This window comes from Podarcis pityusensis (genome assembly GCF_964106645.2).
Source record: "Podarcis pityusensis genome assembly, chromosome: 18".
In the NCBI taxonomy this organism is placed as follows: domain Eukaryota; kingdom Metazoa; phylum Chordata; class Lepidosauria; order Squamata; family Lacertidae; genus Podarcis; species Podarcis pityusensis.
The window spans coordinates 9,805,717-9,826,946 of NC_138043.1; the positions used below are offsets into that span (position 1 = coordinate 9,805,717).

At 45.7% G+C, this 21,230-nt stretch overlaps 1 protein-coding gene across 3 annotated transcripts in view; it reads left to right on the forward strand.

The window, feature by feature from the left end:
- Nucleotides 1-21,230, forward strand: part of CSNK1G2 (casein kinase 1 gamma 2) — a 51,764-nt gene that overhangs the window by 19,647 nt on the left and 10,887 nt on the right. For all 3 annotated transcript variants that reach the window (XM_080989045.1, XM_080989047.1, XM_080989046.1), the window contains exons 3-9: nt 9,731-9,771; nt 10,062-10,131; nt 12,974-13,122; nt 15,000-15,234; nt 16,229-16,314; nt 18,369-18,453; nt 20,311-20,459. In XM_080989045.1, the coding sequence (XP_080845171.1) occupies nt 9,731-9,771; nt 10,062-10,131; nt 12,974-13,122; nt 15,000-15,234; nt 16,229-16,314; nt 18,369-18,453; nt 20,311-20,459 (815 nt within the window). The remainder of the gene's footprint in view (nt 1-9,730; nt 9,772-10,061; nt 10,132-12,973; nt 13,123-14,999; nt 15,235-16,228; nt 16,315-18,368; nt 18,454-20,310; nt 20,460-21,230) is intronic.

Consider the following 21,230-nt stretch of genomic DNA (forward strand, 5'->3'; position numbering starts at 1 on the left):
CCTGCTTTCTGAACGCAATGCGTTCCCAGGAAATGGTTTGCTGAATGAGCTGGCTGACGATTCCCATTATTTATAGGGACATTTGATGCATGCTTTCTGTCCCAAACTGTTGCACACCCCCCAGCAAAAGTCAAACAAATGGGAGGAACCTGGTACGTCTCGTTTCTTCTGCTCCCTGGTTTGTTCCATCTCTCTCCCTCCCTTTGTGGTTTCTGCCCGAAAATGGCTTCAGCTGACCAGCGAAACACAAGCAGGTGTGGAAGTGGACACACTCTGGCGGTTCGGATATCTGAATCAGCCACTCGTGTATCAAGGTTTGGGTATAATTACTTAACTGAGATTTTGGATAACAGGCCTTTCCTGCTAGTGGGAGCTGTGCGTGTATAAAATGGGGAGGATGATTAGAACGACGGGTGAAAATGAAAAGGTGAGAGGCCAAACTCTGAAGCAGGTACACAGAATGAATACAGTTACACATGTGTTGAAATAGCAGAGTAAAGAATCTCAGCGTAATGTGATGGTCTAGTATAAATCCCAATCTGATAGGCCTACAGTGAGGGTTGTCTTGGAAATTATGGTTCCACAGTGAATACCAAATCATATAAAAAGTGCCCCCAGTTTCTAGGTCTTGTTGAAATCTCAGATTGCTCATGATTTTCTCCTTTACGGCTACATTAATAATAATAATTTTATTATTTATATGTTGCTCCAGCCACTTTGGGGGGCTCCCAACTAAGTATTAAAAACACAATAAAACATCAAGCGTCAAAAACTTCCCTATACAGGGATGCCTTCTGGTGTCTTCTAAAAGTCAGTTCTTTTATCTCCTTGACATCCGACGGGAGGGCGTTCCACAGGGTGGGCGCCACCACCGAGAAGGCCCTCTGCCTGGTTCTCTGTAACCTCGCTTCTTGATTGGGGTGGAGACGCTCCTTCAGGTATACTGGGCCAAGGCCGTTTAGGTCTTTAAATGTCAGTACTAACAATTTGAATTGTGCTTGGAAACGTACTGGGAGCCAGTGTAGATCCTTTAGGACCGGAGTTGTATGGTTCCAGTCACCAGTCTTGCTGCCACATTCTGGCTTAGTTGTAGTTTCCGAGTCACCTTCAAAGGCAGTCCCACGTAGAGCGCATTGCAGTAGTCCAGGCGGGAGATAACCAGAGCATGGACCACTCTGGCGAGACAGGGAGCGTCTCAGATGGAGCTGGTAGACAGCTGCCCTGGACGCAGAACTGACCTGCGCCTCCATGGACAGCGGTGAGTCCAAAATGACCCCCAGGCTGCACACTTGCTCCTTCTGGGGCACAGTTACCACTTTCAGGACCAGGGAGTCCCCCACACCTACCTGCCCCCCAGAAACAACACTTCAATCCGTTAGCCACCATCCATCCTCCAACCACCTCCAGACACTCACACATCCCAGAGTGGGCATCTGTTGCAAGATTTCGGGCTGTTTCCCCGTTGAGTTGCAATTGCCAGTCAAACTGCCCTGATCCTTCTGTTGCGGCCACCGCAGCCGAGGTTTCAGGTGGCATTTGGCAATTAGCTTGCGTATCTGAGTTTCTAACGCTGTGATCCTGCCGCCTAGCTGAGCACCAGCAATGTTTGCAGACCCTGGCAGCACCAGTCTGTTTCCCTGGGAGGATTCGTCCCGGGTGCCAGCTGGAGAGTAGCCCCTCTCCATTGCTCTGCTGCTAAGGCTATATTTTCCGCTACATCCTCCCAAATGCCAGGGATTATCTCTCCTCCTTTATCCTCTGCCACCCGCAGGCGCAGCCTCTCGTTCCGGCCACCCCCTGGCAGACAGACAGACAGATCTCCGCTCAGCTGGAGCTCCCACCCTCTGATTTATTTATTTTTTGCTCCTGCATTCACTCCACCCAAGCCCAGATCCATAGCTGTCAACGCTTCCCCTTTTTAAGGGGAAATTCCCTTATTCCGAATAGGATTCCTCTCAAGAAAAGGGAAAAGTTGACAGCTATGCCCAGATCAGATTTCCTTTTCCGGGTCGTGTTCCTCAAAGACGTGGTATTTTGAATGTCGCACTCATCAGTTCCCCAACCCCGCAAAAACCCCAGCTTCTAGACTTGAAAGCAATCATAGAATCAAAGAATCGTAGAGTTGGAAGGGACCTCTGAGGGTCATCCAGTCCAACCCCCTGCAACGCAGGAATCAACAGCTCAAGCATCCGTGACAGAGGGTCACTGAGATATCTGTGGCCATGGGATTGAGCAGGATTTTTCAAAAATCTGGTGTGCCTGGGCAGAGAGTAGCATTATTCTCTGCACAAATTAAATTTCTGCAAACTCTAAAAGTTTGTAGACCTTAAAATAAGGCAGCCCACTGCGAATTGAGCTGAATTTTACAGAAAATGAGTTCTATCTGTGTGTGTCGGTGTCAGTGAACATATGCAAATTAAATTTATACAGAATCAAAAGTTTCTGGAGCTTTTAGACTGAAGGCATTCCACACAGTGAAGTAGCAGCCGCAGAGGAATTGTGTAGGATTTTTCAAGAAGGTGTCTGTGCTTGCAAGGAGCGTGGCTGTCTTTGCGTAAATTAAATTACTACAAAAGTTTTTAGACCTTAAGACTAAACACACAAGACCCAGCAAAATATCCACAGGACTGAGCAGAGGAGTTCTAGTCGCTAATAATAATAATAATAATAATAATTATACCCCACCCATCTGGCTGGGTTTCCCCAGCCACTCTGGGCTGCTTCCAACCAAATATTAAAAACAGTACAGCATCAGATTTTAAAAACTTCCCTAAACAGGGCTGCCTTCAGTTGTCCTTTAAAAGTAAAATAGTTGTTTATTTCCTTGACATCTGCTGGGAGGCGTTGCACAGGGCAGGTGCCACTACCAAGAAGGCCCTCTGCCTGGTTCCCTGTAACCTTACTTCTTGTATAGTTGCTTTCCCTGTGCAAAACAAACTTTATGCAAACGGATGGCATCATCCATGTTGCAAATATAGGTTATGACCCTTGTACTTTTAATTCCACTTCCCTTTTAATTTGCATACCTCCTTTCTATATTGCCCGGCCTATAGATTTGAGTTTCTAACAGCGCGGGCATCATATTTTTGTCCTATTTATTTATAAACACACACCCACACCCATTTTTTTTGGAAACCTGCTTTCTCCTCCTCCGGTGGTTTTTTCCAGTCTGTCTCCAAGGGTGGCCCCACGGGCAGAGCATTGCAGCAGTCCAGCTTGGAAGCGCCCAGGCGGCAAACAAGGTGGCCCCCTCCCAGCACTGCTGGACTACAGCTCCCACCGGGCAGTGTGGGAAATAGCAAAGGACAATGGGAGTTGTAGTCCACCACCACCACCAAAACCTCCATGGAAGGGGCAGAACTGGCGGGTGCCCCAGAATCCTTTGCAACACAGAGAGGTTCTGTGGCTGTTTTATGGGGCGGATTGGGATGGGCAAGCAGGCAAAGTTATTTTGCCCCGTGGGAATTTCTTTCCGGAGAAAGCGGGGGGCACACGTCATATTTCCTCTTGGCGGCAGTGATGAGCCCCAGCGCAAAAGCTTCCCTCTGCCGGACGCCCTTGAAATCGGACCCTCGAGGTCCGTATTCTTTCATTTCCTTTATTTTTATTTTTTAAATTAAATGCTTGGAACGCCTCTGGAACAGGAAAGGTCAGGAGGGATGCAAAGCGCTGATGCCCGGGAGCAGGTGCGAGAGGGGGGGGGGGAGAGATTTGCACGTACGAAAGCCACAAGGACAAATTGTTTTGAGGGGGACAGCGAAGGAACGTTCGGCTATTTCACCGTGACCTCATAGCATTCCTTGCCCTCCGCTCAGGAAGGGACAGGCTGCCAGCTTTCCATGGGGCCAGCGGAGAATTGGAAATTTGTCCCCCACCCCTTGACACATTGAGAAGCACCTGTTGATCGTGCAAAGCCTTCCGCTCTCTAGCAGAGGAGGCTGAGCGGAGCGTCTCTGTGTGAGTTGCTGTTCCTGAGCTGTTGCTCCTCTAATTAATTAATCAATTTCGCTGCTTTAAAATGTGGATTTTTTTAATTAAAAAATTGTATTTATGCAGTTATTTTTGTAACCCTGAAAAACAACTTGGATACTTATTTATTGCATTGTATATCAATAATATATATCAATATCACTGCGGGAGGCAGTGGAAGACAGGAGTGCCTGGCGTGCTCTGGTCCAGGGGGTCACGAAGAGTCGGACACGACTAAACAACAACAACAAAATATCAATAATAATAATAATAATAATAATAATAAATTATTTATACCCCGCCCATCTGACTGGGTTTGCCCAGCCACTCTGGGCAGCTTCCAACAGAATATTAAAATACAATAATCTATTAAACATTAAAAGCTTCCCTAAAAGCTTCAGTTGCCTATTAAGTACAGTGGTACCTCAGGTTACATACGTTTCAGGTTACATACGCTTCAGGTTACAGACTCCGCTAACCCAGAAATAGTACCTCGGGTTAAGATGAGAACAGAAATTGCACGACGGCAGCGGCAGTGGGAGGCCCCATTGGCTAAAGTGGTGCTTCAGGTTAAGAACAGTTTCAGGTTAAGAATGGACCTCCGGAATGAATTAAGTACTTAACCTGAGGTACCACTGTATTTTCTTAATTTTACTTTATTTTTTAAGCGGTGTAAACTGCTGGGAGATTCCTTTTTGTTGCACTGTGCATACGTTATCTTTTTTAATTTTTAAAAATATGCCGTGCTGTCTATTCCTATGCTTCGCTTCATGTTTTTTTTACTATGCTCAGTAAAATGTGGTTTTGATGTTGTACACCACCCTGAGATCTTTTGATGAAGGGTGGTATAGTAACAACAACAACAACAACCACGAATGATGGTGATATTTTTTATACCCCACCCATCTGACTGTGTTTCCCCAGCCATTCTGGGCAGCTTCTAACATATATAAAAACATAATAAACATTGCAAAACTTCCCTACACAGGGCTTCTTTCAGATGTCTAAAGGTTGTATAGTTACTTATCTCCTTGACATAAATCTCCTTGAATAAATTATTACAATTTATTTGATTTATATATCCCCCTTTTAAATCCCAGGACGGTGTACATTAAAAACACATATGACGGAATCGTGATGTGTGTGTGCGCTATGTAAAAATCATAATGTGGAAAAAACTGTGAAGCCAGCCAATGCCTCTACATAACTCCATCCTTATTTCAGACATTGTGATATATCAGTATATTGGTCTATCGTGATGTTTAGCTGGTGATATATCACAATGTTGAAAACCAGATATCGCCCAGCCCTACCACCACCCTCTCCCGAGCTTTAACAGGCCATAGATTAGTTAATGGCCAAAGAGGACTGCTTTTCCTTGGTACCTAAAGACATGTAATGAAGGCTCCAGGCAAGCCTCTCTGGGGAGAGCATCCCACAGACAGGGAGCCACCACCAAAAAGGCCCCGCTTTCGTGTTGCCACCCTCTGAACCTCTTGGGGAAGGAGGACATGTGTGCTGGTCTGGGACTCTGACTCGGAACCAGAGGAGACTCAGTCCGCACCAGATCCTTTGCCTCAGGCATCACCTGAACCGAGTCTGGGGCCTGATTCTGAAGAGCCCCAGTCTGCACAGGTTCTCCTGCAACAAGCACCATCTGGGCTGAGTCAGGGGCCTGAGCCTGCCCTGGCTCCAGATGCGGGGATGACCTCGTTGCCTTCAGCTGGGCCATCGCTTACAGCTGCTCCACTACCGGTTGGGTCAGGGGAGGCTGAGGCAACCTCTGGGTCTAGTAACCCACTGTCTCCCGAGCTGCAGAGACTGAGGTCTGAGAGAAGGAGAGACCTGAGGACTCACAGGAGGAGTGCTCACCTTCGGGCGAAACAGGGAGGGGAGTCGCTGGGGGATCAGGACCGGCCGCTACCCCGACAAAGATAAAAGGCTGACGGACCCTGCCCCAGGTTGCGGGAGCAACATTGCTGTGTGCCGGATCCTGTACCTGTCATTGCCTGGTTTCCTGCCTCGTGTCCTGCCTTGACCCTGTCGGACTGACCCCTAGCAGAACCTTCGGATTCTGGACCGGACCTGGACTGTGATTCTCGGGTTACCCCCGGGTCCAGCACAACATGTTATTATCGTTCATGGGATTTAGATTGTGCTTTGCCTCCCCAAGGAGCCCAACAGGAGCAAGCGGACACGCCGTATAAAAGCGAAAAACGCTCAAAACATTGCAAAAGCCGATTGCCATCTGCAAACATTCCAAAATCAGGTTGCAGTGAAAAGCCTTTTCCCCTCGGATGATCTCGGGGGTTTCCAGGAAGAGGCTTTCTTCCGCCACCAAATGCCTGGGTTAAACGGGAATGTTTTCAAATTCCCACGCTTCTTTTTCCTAAGTCTAGGGTTGTTCTGCTGGGCTTTGCTCAGCTCTGCTTAAGGGATTTCACAGACGCCTGCCCGCCCCCCACAAAATTGATGCTGCAAAATAGTTGCTCACTGCTGCTCACGGCTTGTGTAAAATTGCCAAATAACTTAATCCCGCGTTTGCTTCTTTCCTCCTCCTGCCAAAACCATTTTCCTTTCATGCTGTGTACTTTTAGATTGTAAGCCCAAAAGGCAGGATCTGTTTCTCTCTCTCCTCTTTTAAGTGGTCTGTAATCTACTTTGGGAGTTTTCCTTGGTGGGAGGAAACTATTTAAATAACTGAATTGGGTGCACATTGGGCGAAGGAGAAGAATTTTGGTTTGGGGAAAAGCAATTATGGGTTGCAGGGCTGGCATACCAGTTCCTTAGATGCCCGTTTTGTTTGATGACAACCAAATATTGTAAACTATTCCATGATGTCAAGAGTTTTTTCAGGCAGAATACTCAATGCGTCTGACGAGTTACTCTTAAGGCAATTATGCCACAGGCCAAATGAAACAGAGGTATCAATCACACCCTTTACCTCTTGCAAGGATTATGTAATCTGAGGTGCGGAAGAAGAACAAGAAAAGAAAAACTTGGATATAATCAGGAAATTTTGAAGGCAATTGAATATGATGACGCTAATGTATTCTTGGTGCAGAATGTGAATAAATATGTCAACTGGATTTAGTAACTGGAAACCCTTTTTAAAAAAGAATTAGGAATATCAGGAGAATGTGTTGCACTTTTTATGATCTTGAAAAGATTATTTATATGAAAATACTTATACTTTTTTTTTTTCCAAAAAAAGCAGTTTACAACAAAAATACAGTAAAAGTATACAAAAAGCAAAACCCACAACGGTTAAAGCATGCATCAGTTCCACCTAGAACACCATTTAACCATTGTGGAAAAGATGTATTCTTAACTGCCTACATAGGCCTGGCAGAATAGACAGGTTTTCAGCAGGTGTTGAATCTCAAGTGGCAGAGAGTTCCGCAGGGCTGGGCTGATAACACTAAAGGCTTGGGTTCCTTGTTGTCAAATGAACCTCAGCAACCCTGGGAATGATCCAACGACGCTCCTGCAGGTAGTCTCAGCGATCAAGCTTGGGCTACAAGGCTTCAGCCGAGTCCTGAAAAGCTTTAATTTTCAACCATCTATCTTATTTTTGGAATGGTTGTTAAGTGTCGATAAACATTGTGACGGAAGATCTTTTCCCATAAACTTCCATGAGGTTTTTTTTTTTGTTTTTTTGGGTGATGCTGCAAATTATGGGTTGTCCTGCTCTAAGTAGACCCATTGGACCAGAGTTGAGTCACACCCACCCAGTTTCAATGGATCTGCCCTGAGCAGGATTTAGTTGGGCACAATCCTAGCATGGTATGTTTTACCTATTGATAAGTCGTATATTTAAGTATCGATTCAATTAAATTTGCGCATTTTTTTAAAGGATGCCTCTGTGCAGATGATGGGCTAATTTTTCAACTGCTTTTAGGATCTGCCTTCTTAGCTTATTTTCAAATGCATTTGAGAAGAGCCACCACCTTCTGTGATTAGATGTGATTGCTGTATTTCAGGGGGTTAGACTAGATGACTCTGGGGTTCCCTTTCCAGTTCTACAATTCTGTGATTCAGTGACAAACAAATTATTAACTGTAAGATATTCCTGGCATTCCTGGTTATTCAAAGCCAGCAAAAAGAAAAAGAAAAAGGCCCGTTTCACGAATCGTTCACACTTGATAGACTGCGTACCCAACTTGGTTAAAAGTTGTACTAAATTATTAAAAGTTAATCATTATTTATCAGTTAATTTGTGTGTAATTAGCAAGAGGTGCAGTACAGAAATACGCAGCTGTCCCTGACAGGGATCGAACCTGCGACTTTGGCATTTATCAGCACCATGCTCTAAGCAACAGAGCTGTTCGCTTGGGCAAGAAACATAACACAACAAACAGAACAAATTCCAGCCCACCAGATACTTTAGAATGCTGCTTTGAATTTTAATCTGTTTTGGTTTTTTTTGTCTGTTGCCCATTTTAATTTCTTGAACGTTTCGAATTATTTTTGTTCGTTGTGTTTTATCAATGGTTTTATTGTTTTGTCTTCCTTCGTAAGCTGCTTGTTTGTGAAATACTGTATTTTTCCGTGTATAAGACTATATTTCTCCCCCCCCCCCAATTTTTTAAGTTTAAAATTGTGGGTCGTCTTATACACGGAATGTTGCAATTAATTATTGCTTAATTTTGGGCTCCAAAAATAGTGGGTGTCTTATACATGGAAAAAATATGGTAATAATAATAATAAAACTTCCTCAGAACCGGAAGGGGAGAGGCACTCTGTACGTGCACGGCAACACCCTTATCGTACAATAGGCTTTTCATTCCTTTAAAAGAGAGAGATGCAATGGTTCTACCATTAGTACCTGATAACCATGGTTTGGAAGAGAACACTTTTTATTTATTGGATGTGAAAAAAGTGGGGGAGGAGCACGGTACAGTGGATGCTCGGGTTGCGAACGTGATCCGTGCGGGATGCACGTCCACAACCCGCAGAATTCGCAACCCACATCTGCGCATGCGCGGGTTGCGATTCGGTGCTTCTGCGCATGCGCAAAGTGTGATTCAGTGCTTCGGCGCATGCGCAAAGTGCAATTTAGCGCTTCTGCACATGCGCGACCGCCGAAACCTGGAAGTAACCCATTCCAGTACTTCCTGGTTTCGGCGGTCCGTAACCCAAAAAAATGCAACCTGAAGCGTCTGTAACCCGAGGTATGACTGTATTTGTGGACAGAATATTAAACAGTCATACCTCATGTTATGTTCTTTCAGGTTGCGTCCCGCGGTGACCCGGAAGTACTGGAAAGGGTTACTTCGGGTTTCACTGCTCGCTCATGCACAGAAGCACAAAATGACGTCATGCGCATGCGCAGAAGCGGCGAATCGCAACCCGTGTGTGCGCAGACGCGCCGCTGTGAGTTGCGCTCTTTCATGTTGCGAATGGGCCTCTGGAATGGATCCCATTCACAACCAGAGGTACCACTGTAATCACAACAGACAGTGATACTTAAATTGTAAATTCCCTTTTTAAAAAAAGCATTCGCAAGTGGGCTTCTACCATCTTTTGCAGACATAGGTCTCTCACAAAGAATAATGGAGTCAGAAGAGGGGCCTCCAGAGTCATCTAGTCCAACCCTCTGCAATGCAGGAATTTTTTCACCCAAAAATTTCTGGGATTAACTGTCATGGAATTTTCTAGTGTGGAGATCCTAAATTAGGATTTGCGTGTGTGTGTGTAATTGTCTCTTTTTTTGACTAAATTCTTTTCTTCTTCTTTTTTTAAAAAACCTTTCTTATAGGGAAGAACCTCTATACGAACGAATATGTAGCGATCAAGTTGGTAAGTGATCTTCCGATAATAGGTTGGTTCTCTGGGTTTGTCTTGTTTTTAAACGGGGCTGTCTCTTCTTTCTCCCCATCCTCATCTTTAGGTAGGGAGCATTGTTTTTCAAAATATATTATTATTTATTATTACTATTATTATCTGGTTGGCCACTGTGAGAACGGGAAGCTGAACTAAACGAGCCACTGGCCTGATTGAGCAGGCAGACTGTGATGTTGCCCCATTTGCACCGGAAAATAAAGGGATTTTTGCAGCTCTCCATTCTCTCTTCCTCTTCCTCTCTCCAGGAACCCATCAAGTCCAGAGCTCCTCAGCTCCACCTGGAATACAGGTTCTACAAACAGCTGGGAAATGCAGGTGGGTAGCGGGCTGGCCGGTCTTGCACTCCTCACTCCCCAGAGGGGCTTCGGAAGAAGCCGTAATAAACGAAAATCTGCCCTTCTTCCCTTATGGGGGACACAAGAGCCCTTATAGAGTCCTTTGCAGGTTCTCCATCGGTCGGAGAAAATAACAGAGGCCAACCAGAGAATATTGAGAAGCAAAGCAGCTAGTAAGCCTGGTCTTTATTGAATTATTGCAAGAGGGTGCCCCCTTCACACGCAGGAAAGGAGGAGGACCCAGAACAAAGGTGTGCTTGCCCTTATATAGACATTTTAAATTGCCCGCCCTAGAGTCCAAGACCACCCCCAGAGACATTATACCTACATCACAGAAAGGGTGGTCTACAGCAGAAATCTGAGTGCGTTGTCTACCACCTGTCTGGCAGGTTAACTGTTAATGCTCACTTGATTGGATACCCTGGGCAGCCTGGCCAGTCTTTTGTAATGATAAATACTTAGTTCCTGAGCCAGGTCATAGGCTCACCCTATTCAAACACAGACATACCCTTAAGACAGGATTTGTGAATGAAAAGACAATGGGGAGGCTTTTCCATTTTCCTTGACCTTGCAGAGAAGTCATTTGGTCAGTTTGGGAGTCAAAATGCTTTCAGGGCTGTTTTCCTGTGCTGCTTCAGACATGTGGTTTATATATTTATGTACATGTTTGCTTGGTACATTTATGAACATTTGTTATATATATATAAAGGTAAAGGGACCCCTGACCATTAGGTCCAGTCGTGACCGACTCTGGGGTTGCGGCGCTCATCTCGCTTTATTGGCCGAGGGAGCCAACGTACAGCTTCCGGGTCATGTGGCCAGCATGAGTAAGCCGCTTCTGGCGAACCAGAGCAGCACACGGAAACGCCGTTTACCTTTCCGCCGGAGCGGTACCTGTTTATCTACTTCACTTTGAAGTGCTTTCGAACTGCTAGGTGGGCAGGAGCAGGGACCGAGCGACGGGAGCTCATCCTGTCGCGGGGATTCGAACCGCCAGCCTTCTGATTGGAAAGTCCTAGGCTCTGTGGTTTAACCCAAAGCGCCACCCGCATCCCTTGTTATATATATATGACGACCTTAATCCCCCCCCCCCCCAAATGGGCGCTAGTCCTTATGATGGTGCAAGGAGTGGCTTTGAAGGGATGTTTTGCAACACAGCCTCCGGAACAGCTGTAAAGATTTGAGACAGGTGTTTTCAGGGTGACCCTGGAGAAGACGGAAACTAAAAGACGATGGGGCTACTTCCCCGCCCCCCCAGTGTTGATTTTTTGACATAAGGTGTGCTGCCGCCTTGCTCTTTTTCTCAGCCTTCACCTTCCCTGTCCGCAGGACGGGCGACAGTCGTGCTGGCCTACCTTCCAAGGGGTTTATTAAGCGTTAATAATATTGACAGCCTCTCTGCTGCTCTTCTTCTTCCGGTCAACGCCAGGCAGGGACGTTCCCTGAATTCAGTTCCTCCCGAAAATACGTTTGCTTAGGCAAGTCAACCCAGACCCATGTCAGATGTTGACATGTTTCAATCTCTCGTTAATTCTGCTGCTAATTTTAATGATCTCTTAAAGCTCAAAGCCGACTTTTAACTCTCTTTCTGTCGATAATCTTATTGCTCAGGTTTTGTTACAGCCAGCGGTGGGTGAATTCTGTTAGGTAGAAGATGTAAGTAAAAATGAAAGAAGTCAATACAAATAAAAGAAGTCAATAAAAATGAAACTGTGTGTTCATAGCCCTTAACCTTTTCACAACAGCACTTGGGGAACACACTGAGATAACGGGACTCAATTGTTAGTGAGATTACTATTTAACTTGTAAAATGGGACTTAAAAGCCCATTCTTTTTACATCATGGTCTTGGGGGCTGAATCTAGGCAGCGTTATAAACTCAGATATATAATAAGCTAGGTGCCAAACATCTCCTTGAGCCAGGGTTACAGTCGCCAAAAGAGAATGCCCCTTTTGGTCAAGGTGGCTCTAAAGTCTTCTTTTCCAAATGATGGACTGACTGTGATGGATTCTCATTTAAATATCTGGCTAGTTCAGAGGGCAACCTTGAGCCAGGTTAAGAGCTCAGAGAATTTAAAAGAAGAAAAGTCACTTGATCCAAAGACAGTCCACATATCTATTGGACTGTTCTGACCTCTTTTTCATAATGGTGACTCAGACCATTCATAACGTAGGGGTATAATTCACAACCATGAGAAGTGCAGTGGGGGAAGTGAAGAAAAGCAACAACAATTCACTATAATGTCGTTCACTGCTTCTGCTTGGGCTGCACAGGAAAAGCATTTTGGTTCCTGAAATTCATTCCGATTGTGCAGATAAAATATATTGGAGAGAATTCTACAGGAGGGGGTGTTGGTGTTTGAAAACAGTGCAGATCCAAGGATCCCCATCCTGGCACCCAGCCCTCTTCACCTGGTGGCCGATAGCCAGGTGCAAAATGTGAATTTTAGACGCTACTCACGAGGAAGCCTGCATTGTAGTAGTAGTAGTAGTAGTAGTAATAATAATAATAATAATAATAATAATAATAAATTTTATTTATACCCTGCCCTCCACGGCCAGAGCCAGGCTCAGGGCGGCTAACATCAATAAAATTTCAGTAAAAACATAATAAGAAAAGAAAAAGAAAAGAAATTAAAATACAGGTTAAAATGCAATTTTTTAAAAAAAACAAAAAACCCAGAAAGTTCTCAGCCACAAGGAGCATCCTGGAAATTCAACCAATCTTGCACTGAACTGAAATTGTCCCTGACTCCACTTTGCGGTATTCGTTTGAGAAGCTCTAGAGTTGTCCTCTGAACTGCCTCTGCCTCTTCTCCGCAGAAGGGATACCTCAGGTCTATTATTTTGGGCCCTGCGGCAAGTACAACGCGATGGTCCTGGAGCTGTTGGGGCCCAGCCTGGAGGACCTTTTTGACCTCTGCGACCGGACCTTCACCCTCAAGACGGTCCTTATGATCGCCATCCAACTGGTGAGCAGAGAACAACACCACCACGCTTTTTTTGGAAGGACCCCGTGCAACACACCCCGATGCCCTTGCCAACTCTGTAGAGGAAGTAGTACGACGCATGGAACACGTTGGCGACTAATATACAGTGGTGCCCCGCAAGACGAATGCCTCGCAAGACGAAAAACTCGCTAGACGAAAGGGTTTTGCGTTTTTTGAGTCGTTCCGCAAGACGAATTTCCCTATGGGCTTGCTTCGCAAGACGAAACGTCTTGCAAGTTCTTGCGAGTTTGTTTCCTTTTTCTTAAAGCCGCTAAGCCGTTAATAGCTGCTAAGCCGTTAATAGCCGCTAAGCCGCTAATAGCCGCTAAGCCGCTAATAGCCGTGCTTCGCAAGACGAAAAAACCGCAAGACGAAGAGACTCGCGGAACGGATTAATTTCGTCTTGCGAGGCACCACTGTACATACAATAATTACCGAAATAATTATACATTCTTTATCAATCTTCTGAGAAAAATACAAAACCTTGTGTAAAGCCACAGAGACTTAAGATGAACTTACCGTGTCTGGTTTCAATGGATTTTTCAAAGGCTTAACTCAGTCTTTTCTTTTGTTTATTTTTTTAGGTAAGTTCATGAAGATACCAACAAAGGGTAAGTTCGGTGTTGTTCACAATACTGAGAGATGCTAGTGAAGTTGTAGATGGATGTTAATGAAGTTGTAGGCAGGGTGCCGGCGTTTTGCATCCATCTACAACCTCGCTAGCATCTCTCAGTACAGTGGTACCTCGGGTTAAGAACTTAATTTGTTCTGGAGGTCCGTTTTTAACCTGAAACTGTTCTTAACCTGAAGCACCACTTTAGCTAATGGGGCCTCCTGCTGCCGCCGCCGCCACGCAATTTCTCTTCTCATCCTGAAGCAACGTTCTTAATCCGAGGTACTATTTCTGGGTTAGCGGAGTCTGTAACCTGAAGCGTATGTAACCCGAGGTATCACTGTATTGTGAACAACACTGATCTTACCCTTTGTTGGTATCTTCATGAACTTACCTAAAAAGATAAACAAAAGAAAAGACTGAGTTAAGCATTTGAAAAATCCATTGAAACCAGACATGGTAAGTTCATCTTAAGTTTAGGTGTCTAATGAAGGTGCCAGATGAGCCTCCCTGGGGAGAGCATTCCACAAATGGGGAGCCACTGCAGATAAGGCCCCATTTTCCTGTTGCCACTCTTTGGCTCTCATGCGGAGGAGTCTGCAAATGGGGAGCCGTTGCAGACATGCGACCCCTGGAGTGTTGCCCAGTCTAAAAAACAACAGATTTGCCTCCCCATAAAAATGCATACAGGTGGAAGAATGGAATCCTTTTTCGGACATGAGATATAAGCAACAGAAAGAATTGGAGGTTATTGAATTGTTTTTATGATATGGGAGTTAGAAGATGGGAGAGATGAAGTATACCGGGGTAGGCAACCTGAGGCCCGGGGGCCAGATCCGGCCCAATCGCCTTCTCAATCTGGCCCATGGACAGTCCAGGAATCAGCGTGTTTTTGCATGAGTAGAATGTGTGCTTCTACTTAAAACACATCTCTGGGTTATTTTGTGGGGCATAGGAATTTGTTCACCCCCCCCCAAAAAAAAAATAGTCCGGCCCACCACATGGTCTGAGGGACAGTGGACCGGCCCATGGCTGAAAAAGGTTGATGTCCCCTAAAGTACACCAAGGAAAACAGGAGGAGAGGTTGACAAAAAGAAAAGAAAAATGTGAAGCTTTTGAACATTTAATAAAATATAACGGGGGGGAAATGCACAAACCTACAAGAAGCCCCAGTTTTCCAGGACACAGACCCTCAAGTGCTACTTTGCACATGACACAGAGGCTCTGGCGATTTTTCTTTCGGCAGATCACCCGCATGGAGTACGTCCACACCAAAAGCCTGATCTACAGAGACGTCAAGCCGGAGAACTTCCTGGTGGGGCGGCCCGGCAGCAAGCGCCAACACGTCATCCACATCATTGACTTCGGCCTGGCCAAAGAGTTCATCGACCCCGAGACCAAAAAGCACATCCCGTACCGAGAGCACAAGAGCCTGACGGGCACCGCACGGTACATGAGCATCAACACACACCTGGGGAAAGGTGAGCAGGGGGAGGCAGCCTCTGGGAATGGGGAGGGGGAGCTGTGGGGGGGGGGCAAGGCAAAGCAGATTGGGTATGTGTGGCAGAGACAGAAAGAGAGAGAGAGAGAATGTTGCAGAGAGAACATGAATGAGAGAGAGAGAGAGATCTATGAATGGTGCAGCCATCTCTGAAACGCTGCATCCGTGCTGGACACAGAAACTGTTATTTTAAAAGGGGTGTGTGTGTGTGTGGAGGGACGCCCAGGCAGCCAGTGTAAAGATACAGTGGTACCTCAGGTTACATACGCTTCAGGTTACAGACTCCGCTAACCCAGAAATAGTTCCTCAGGTTAAGAACTTTGCTTCAGGATGAGAACAGAAATCGTGCTCTGGTGGCAGCAGGAGGCCCCATTAGCTAAAGTGGTGCTTCAGGTTAAGAACAGTTTCAGGTTAAGAACGGATCTCCGGAACGAATTAAGTTCTTAACCCGAGGTACCACTGTATTCCGTGTTGTTCTTTGGGTTTTATTTAATTGTTTTAAAATAATTTTTTATTAATTTTTACATATTAATTATCATTCATACAGCAAAACTTCATTTCTTACACAATCATTTTGGACTTCCATCAGCCCCTCTGATGGTCCTCCGTTCTTATCACTTATTCTGCATTTCTTAAATTCCTGTTGCCTTTAATTATCTTAACTAACAGTCCCCCTCGTTACCTTTTTTCTTGCAATATTTCAAAAAGTCCACCTTACAAAACTTCTCGCAAACCTACAAGCGTAATCTGATCATCACAAGTACTTTCCAAATAATCCGTAAATTTATACCAGTCTTCTGTGAATCTCTGATCCCGCAGATTTTGCATTCTTCCTGTTAATTTATCTAATTCCGCATAGTGCATCAGTTTCATCCTCCAATCTTCTTTTGTTCTTTGGGTTTTAAAAAGAAAAGAAGTTTCTGAAATGATGACCAAGCCGCAACTGAAAATGTCCTCTGTTGTCTCTTGCACAGAACAAAGTCGCAGGGACGACCTGGAGGCGTTAGGTCATATGTTCATGTACTTCCTCCGGGGGAGCCTGCCCTGGCAGGGCCTGAAGGTAAGTTTCGCTGTGGAAATGGAAAAGCTTTTTCTCAACCACCACTGAGCCTCTTGGGCTTGCCAATCGGAAGGTTGGCGGTTCGAATCCCCGTGACGGGGTGAGCTCCCGTTGCTCCCCTGCTCCTGCCAACCTAGCAATTCGAAAGCATGCCAGTACAAGTAGATAAATAGATACCGCTCCAGCGGGAAGGTAAACGAAGTTTCCATGCGCCCTGGTTTCCATCATGGTGTCCCATTGCGCCAGAAGCGGCTTAGTCCTGCTGGCCACATGACCCAGGAAGCTGTCTGCGGACAAACGCCGGCTCCCTCGGCCTGAAAGCGAGATGAGCACCGCAATCCCAGAGTCGCCTTCGGCTAGACATAACCGTCCAGAGGTCCTTTACCTTTTTTACCCACGCACACCTGGCCAGTTCTGCCTTCACTTATCCCTTTGCAGCTCACCCACTTAGAAAAATAAATTATTGGAGGTTTGTAACATACTGAGCATTAAAATCCGAACACGTTTATATAAAAGGGTAATAAAAAGTGTTACATCCAAAAAAAAAAAGAGGAGAAGAATAAAGAGAAAGAAAATATAAAACAGATCCTTCCAAAACAGTTATATAAAGAAAGAGAAAGAGGAAAAAATAACTGAAAGAATAGAAAAACAGATAAAAGGAAGATGAGAAACCTTCCTATCTGACCATTATCTGTAACAACAATTATTCAAAGTGTTTCAACATATACCCAATTGGTGTTTTGGTTTGTTTTTTAAACCCTACACAAAGATAAAACAAGATCATCAACAAGAAAAATTAACAACAATAAATTTAAACCCTTCAGAAAGTTAAAATAACGATAGATAGACTGAAAACAGATAAAAACTAGCCTGCAGCTTTCCAGGTAGGGTTCCCTAAGCAAGACAAGGAGCTGAAAAGTGTACAGTGACATCAAGGGACAGGGAGTTCCAAAGGTGACGTGCCCAAAGCCTTCAAGGTGCCTACAGATTAGAGGACTGCCGGTTCCATCCCTTCAGCAAGCAGAGCATTGGCTGAATGTTCTGTGAGGTCACAGCAACTCAGCCAATGCCTGAAGAGGGAGGAACAGCCTTGCCGACAGGTAGATCTTCGTAGCTGGGGGCAATTACCCATCCCTCGAATGTCACATTCCCATGGGACGTGATTTGGGGGACCTCATAGACGTGTTCCTTTCTCCCTCCCTCCCACCCCAAATTCTCTCTTCTCTTTTTTAAAAATAATTTTTATTGAATGATTTTATATTACAAAAATCATTACAACCATACTACCACAAAATACAGTTGAGAAATAAAAATTACATACATCATACATTTTGTTTGTTACATCATACATTTTGTCCCAAACATCCTATACAAAACACACACACAAACAAATAATGATGATAATGAAAATAAATATTTTCCCCCCTTTTATCTTACAAAATATTTTCTTCAATTTTGACTTCCTGTCAAGTCCCTTCGCACGCGTTTTATCTTACAATTGAATGTACATAAAACAATAAACCTTTCTATATAAATTTTCCAATACAATCAGAAAACATAATAAATCCTTAATTGTTATCCACCTCCTTTTACTTCCTCTGTCGCTCGAATGCTAGCACGGAGTCAAAACTATTATTGTATTTTTGAACATATCTTCTATAACCATCCCATTTTCCCGCAAATTTTTGCTTTGAGTTTCCTCGTGAGTTTGCTAGTCAATTGAGCCATCTCCACAAATTCCTGTAATTTAATTTTTGGAGTCTCCTGATCTTTCCATCCCTTGGCCACGAGTATTTGAGCCGCTGCAGTTGCATATAAAAATAACACTCTTGAATTTTTGGGAATCTCTTTGTCTAAAATACTTAATAGAAATGCCTCTGGTTTTTTAGTAAAGGTTATCCCCATCATCTTTTTTAATTCATCGTATATTTCCACCTCAAAAATCTCAATCTTTCACACATCCCCCACATGTGGATCATGTCACCGTTATTTCCTCCACATCGCCAACAAGCATTTGCCAAATTCTCATTCCCCACCCCAAATTCTCATTGCAGGCGGACACGTTGAAAGAGCGATACCAGAAGATTGGCGATACCAAAAGAGCCACCCCCGTCGAAGTGCTGTGCGAAAACTTCCCTGGTAAGGACTGGGCGGGGGGGGGGGGGAGGAATGACCACTGGCTTGGGTGCGATTCCTGCGTAGAAGGGGGTCAGACTGGATGACCCCCCGGGGTGTGTGTGTCCCTTTCTTAGCCCTACGATTCTGCAACCTTTCTTAGAGTAACGTCGTGGAGGGAGTGGGAGGAGGCAAGCGTGCCACAAAAACTGGCCTCTGAATAGAACCTCCATGTTCAGGAACACTCTACCACCATTCAAGCAGTTGGTCCCTTCCCTTTCCCGCCCCGCCCTGGCCACAGTGATCCATGCGACGGTCACCTCCAGGCTTGACTACTGTAATTCGCTCTACACGGGGCTGCCCTTGAAGCTGACCCAGAAACTCCAGCGGGTGCAGAATGCTGCAGCGAGGCTCCTCACGGGGTCTCTGCCATGGGAGCAGATTCACCCAGTGCTTTACCAGTTGCACTGGCACCCGGTGGAGTAAAGGGTCAGGTTCAAGGTGCTGCTTTTGACCTTCAAAGCCCTTCACGGCCTAGGACCCTCGTACCTACGGGACCGCCTCTCCCGGTCTGCCCCATGGAGAGCCTCAAGGTCCACAAATGACAACACTCTGGAGGTCCTGGGCCCTAAGGAACTCAGATTAGCCTCAACCAGAGGCAGGGCCTTTTCAGCACTGGCTCCGGCCTGGTGGAACGCTCTGCCTCATGAGACCAGGGCCCTGCGGGATCTGATTTCTTTCCGCAGGGCCTGTAAGACAGAGTTGTTCTGCCTGGCCTTTGGCTTGGAATCAACGTGATCCCTTTCCCCTCTTTCCTTTCTCCTCCTGTGATGAGGCTGCATTTTAATATTTTAATGTTGTATTTTGACCTTGTTTTTAAGTTGTATTCATTCAACTTGTTTTTATTATTGGTTGTTAGCCACCCTGAGTCTGGCCTTGGCTGGGGAGGGTGGGGTATAATTATTATTATTATTATTATTATTATTATTATTATTAAATCCCTGCTTCTTCAGGGTGGCATGTGATAGGCGTTGCCTTTGGGTTCCTCTGTGAGGCTTCCTCAGGTACATCCAGGTGGCCACAAGGTGCCATGATGCCCTACAGGTGTGTTGCCGGACGCCAAGCTCTCAGCAGCCCCTGCATGGCTGATGGCAAGGGATGTTAGGAGAAGCCCTCCGAGTATCCCTGGGGGAAGGCCACCTAGCAACCCCGTAAAAGTCTGCTTGGAATACCCCATTGGCAAAAGTCTGATTTAAGCGCCACCCAGCAAACAGACCCGGGTGGTGCTGTGGGTTAAACCCCAGAGCCTAGGACTTGCTGATCAGAAGGTTGGCGGTTCGAATCCCCGCAACGGGGTGAGCTCCCCTTGCTCGGTCCCTGCTCCTGCCAACCTAGCAGTTCGAAAGCACGTCAAAGTGCAAATAGATAAATAGGTACCACTCCAGCGGGAAGGTAAACAGCGTTTCCATGCGCTGCTCTGGTTCGCCAGAAGCGGCTTAGTCGTGCTGGCCACATGACCCGGAAGCTGTATGCCGGCTCCCTAAGCCAATAAAGCGAGATGAGCGCCGCAACCCCAGAGTCGGCCACGACTGGACCTAATGGTCAGGGGTCCCTTTACCTTTACCTAGCACACAGACCTCCCACTTCCCCTCTCCCTGCAACAGAAATCCCCCAAACTTGGGTCTCCAGCTGTTTTTGAACTAGCTTGCAGGTCAGGAATGATGTGAATCGTAGCGGCTGGAGAACCAGGTTTGGGAACCCTAGGTTTGCCCTGCCGATCCAGTTGAACCCTTTGGATTAGCTTCCCTTGGTGGGATTGCCTGTGCTCTGACCATTGGGCAACCGCTGCCTCTTCCGCCTTCCTCCCCTCCCCTTCCGCAGAGGAGATGGCCACGTACCTCCGCTACGTCCGCCGCCTGGACTTCTTTGAGAAGCCGGACTACGACTACTTGAGGAAACTCTTCACGGACCTCTTTGACCGGAACGGCTACGTTTTTGACTATGAATACGACTGGGCAGGGAAGCCTTTAGTGAGTTGGGGTTTTTGGGGGGGGGGGAGCGGCTGGCTTTGGGTTGGAGAACTGAGGGGCCGCATTTGCTCATAGGCAGCCCTTTTGAGGGCCGGAGCAAATGCAGGCAGATGCAGATCTTGACCCTTAAAAACCACAGGGGGTTTTTTAAAAATCAGCTATATTTTTTCCCTTTCTCCTCCTGTGATGAGGCTGCATTTTAATGTTTTAATGTTGTATTTTAATCTTGTTTTTAAGTTGTATTCATTCAACTTGTTTTTATTATTGGTTGTTAGCCGCCCTGAGCCCGGCCTTGGCTGGGGAGGGCGGGGTATAAATAAATTTTATTATTATTATTATTATTATTATTATTAATTTTGTAAAGTTGTTCATTCTGCGTTTGAACACCTCTGGATATATCGCCGCCAAATTTTGCTGGACACAGGTGGACACCATGTTGAATCAAGGCTCCCTTTGCAGGCCTTTCAAAACGGCAATTATGTCCACCATATTTTGCACGGTGGTTCCTGAGATCAGAGAGCAGGAGTTTGCCTATATGTGTTGGAACCTTTTGAAACGGTGGTGATTTGAAGCTGCGCAGGTTGTTTGATTTCTTAGAAATCTCAAGCGGGTGGGTGGAGAGAGGGAAAAGAAATTTCTCTCTTTTTAGATCATTGTTGAGTTGGAAGGGACCCGCAAGGGTCATCTAGCCCAACCCCCCGAAATATAGCAATTATCGAATTCCGAATGAACCTTTGCTTCAAGATGTCCAAGGAAAGAGAGTCCATCAGC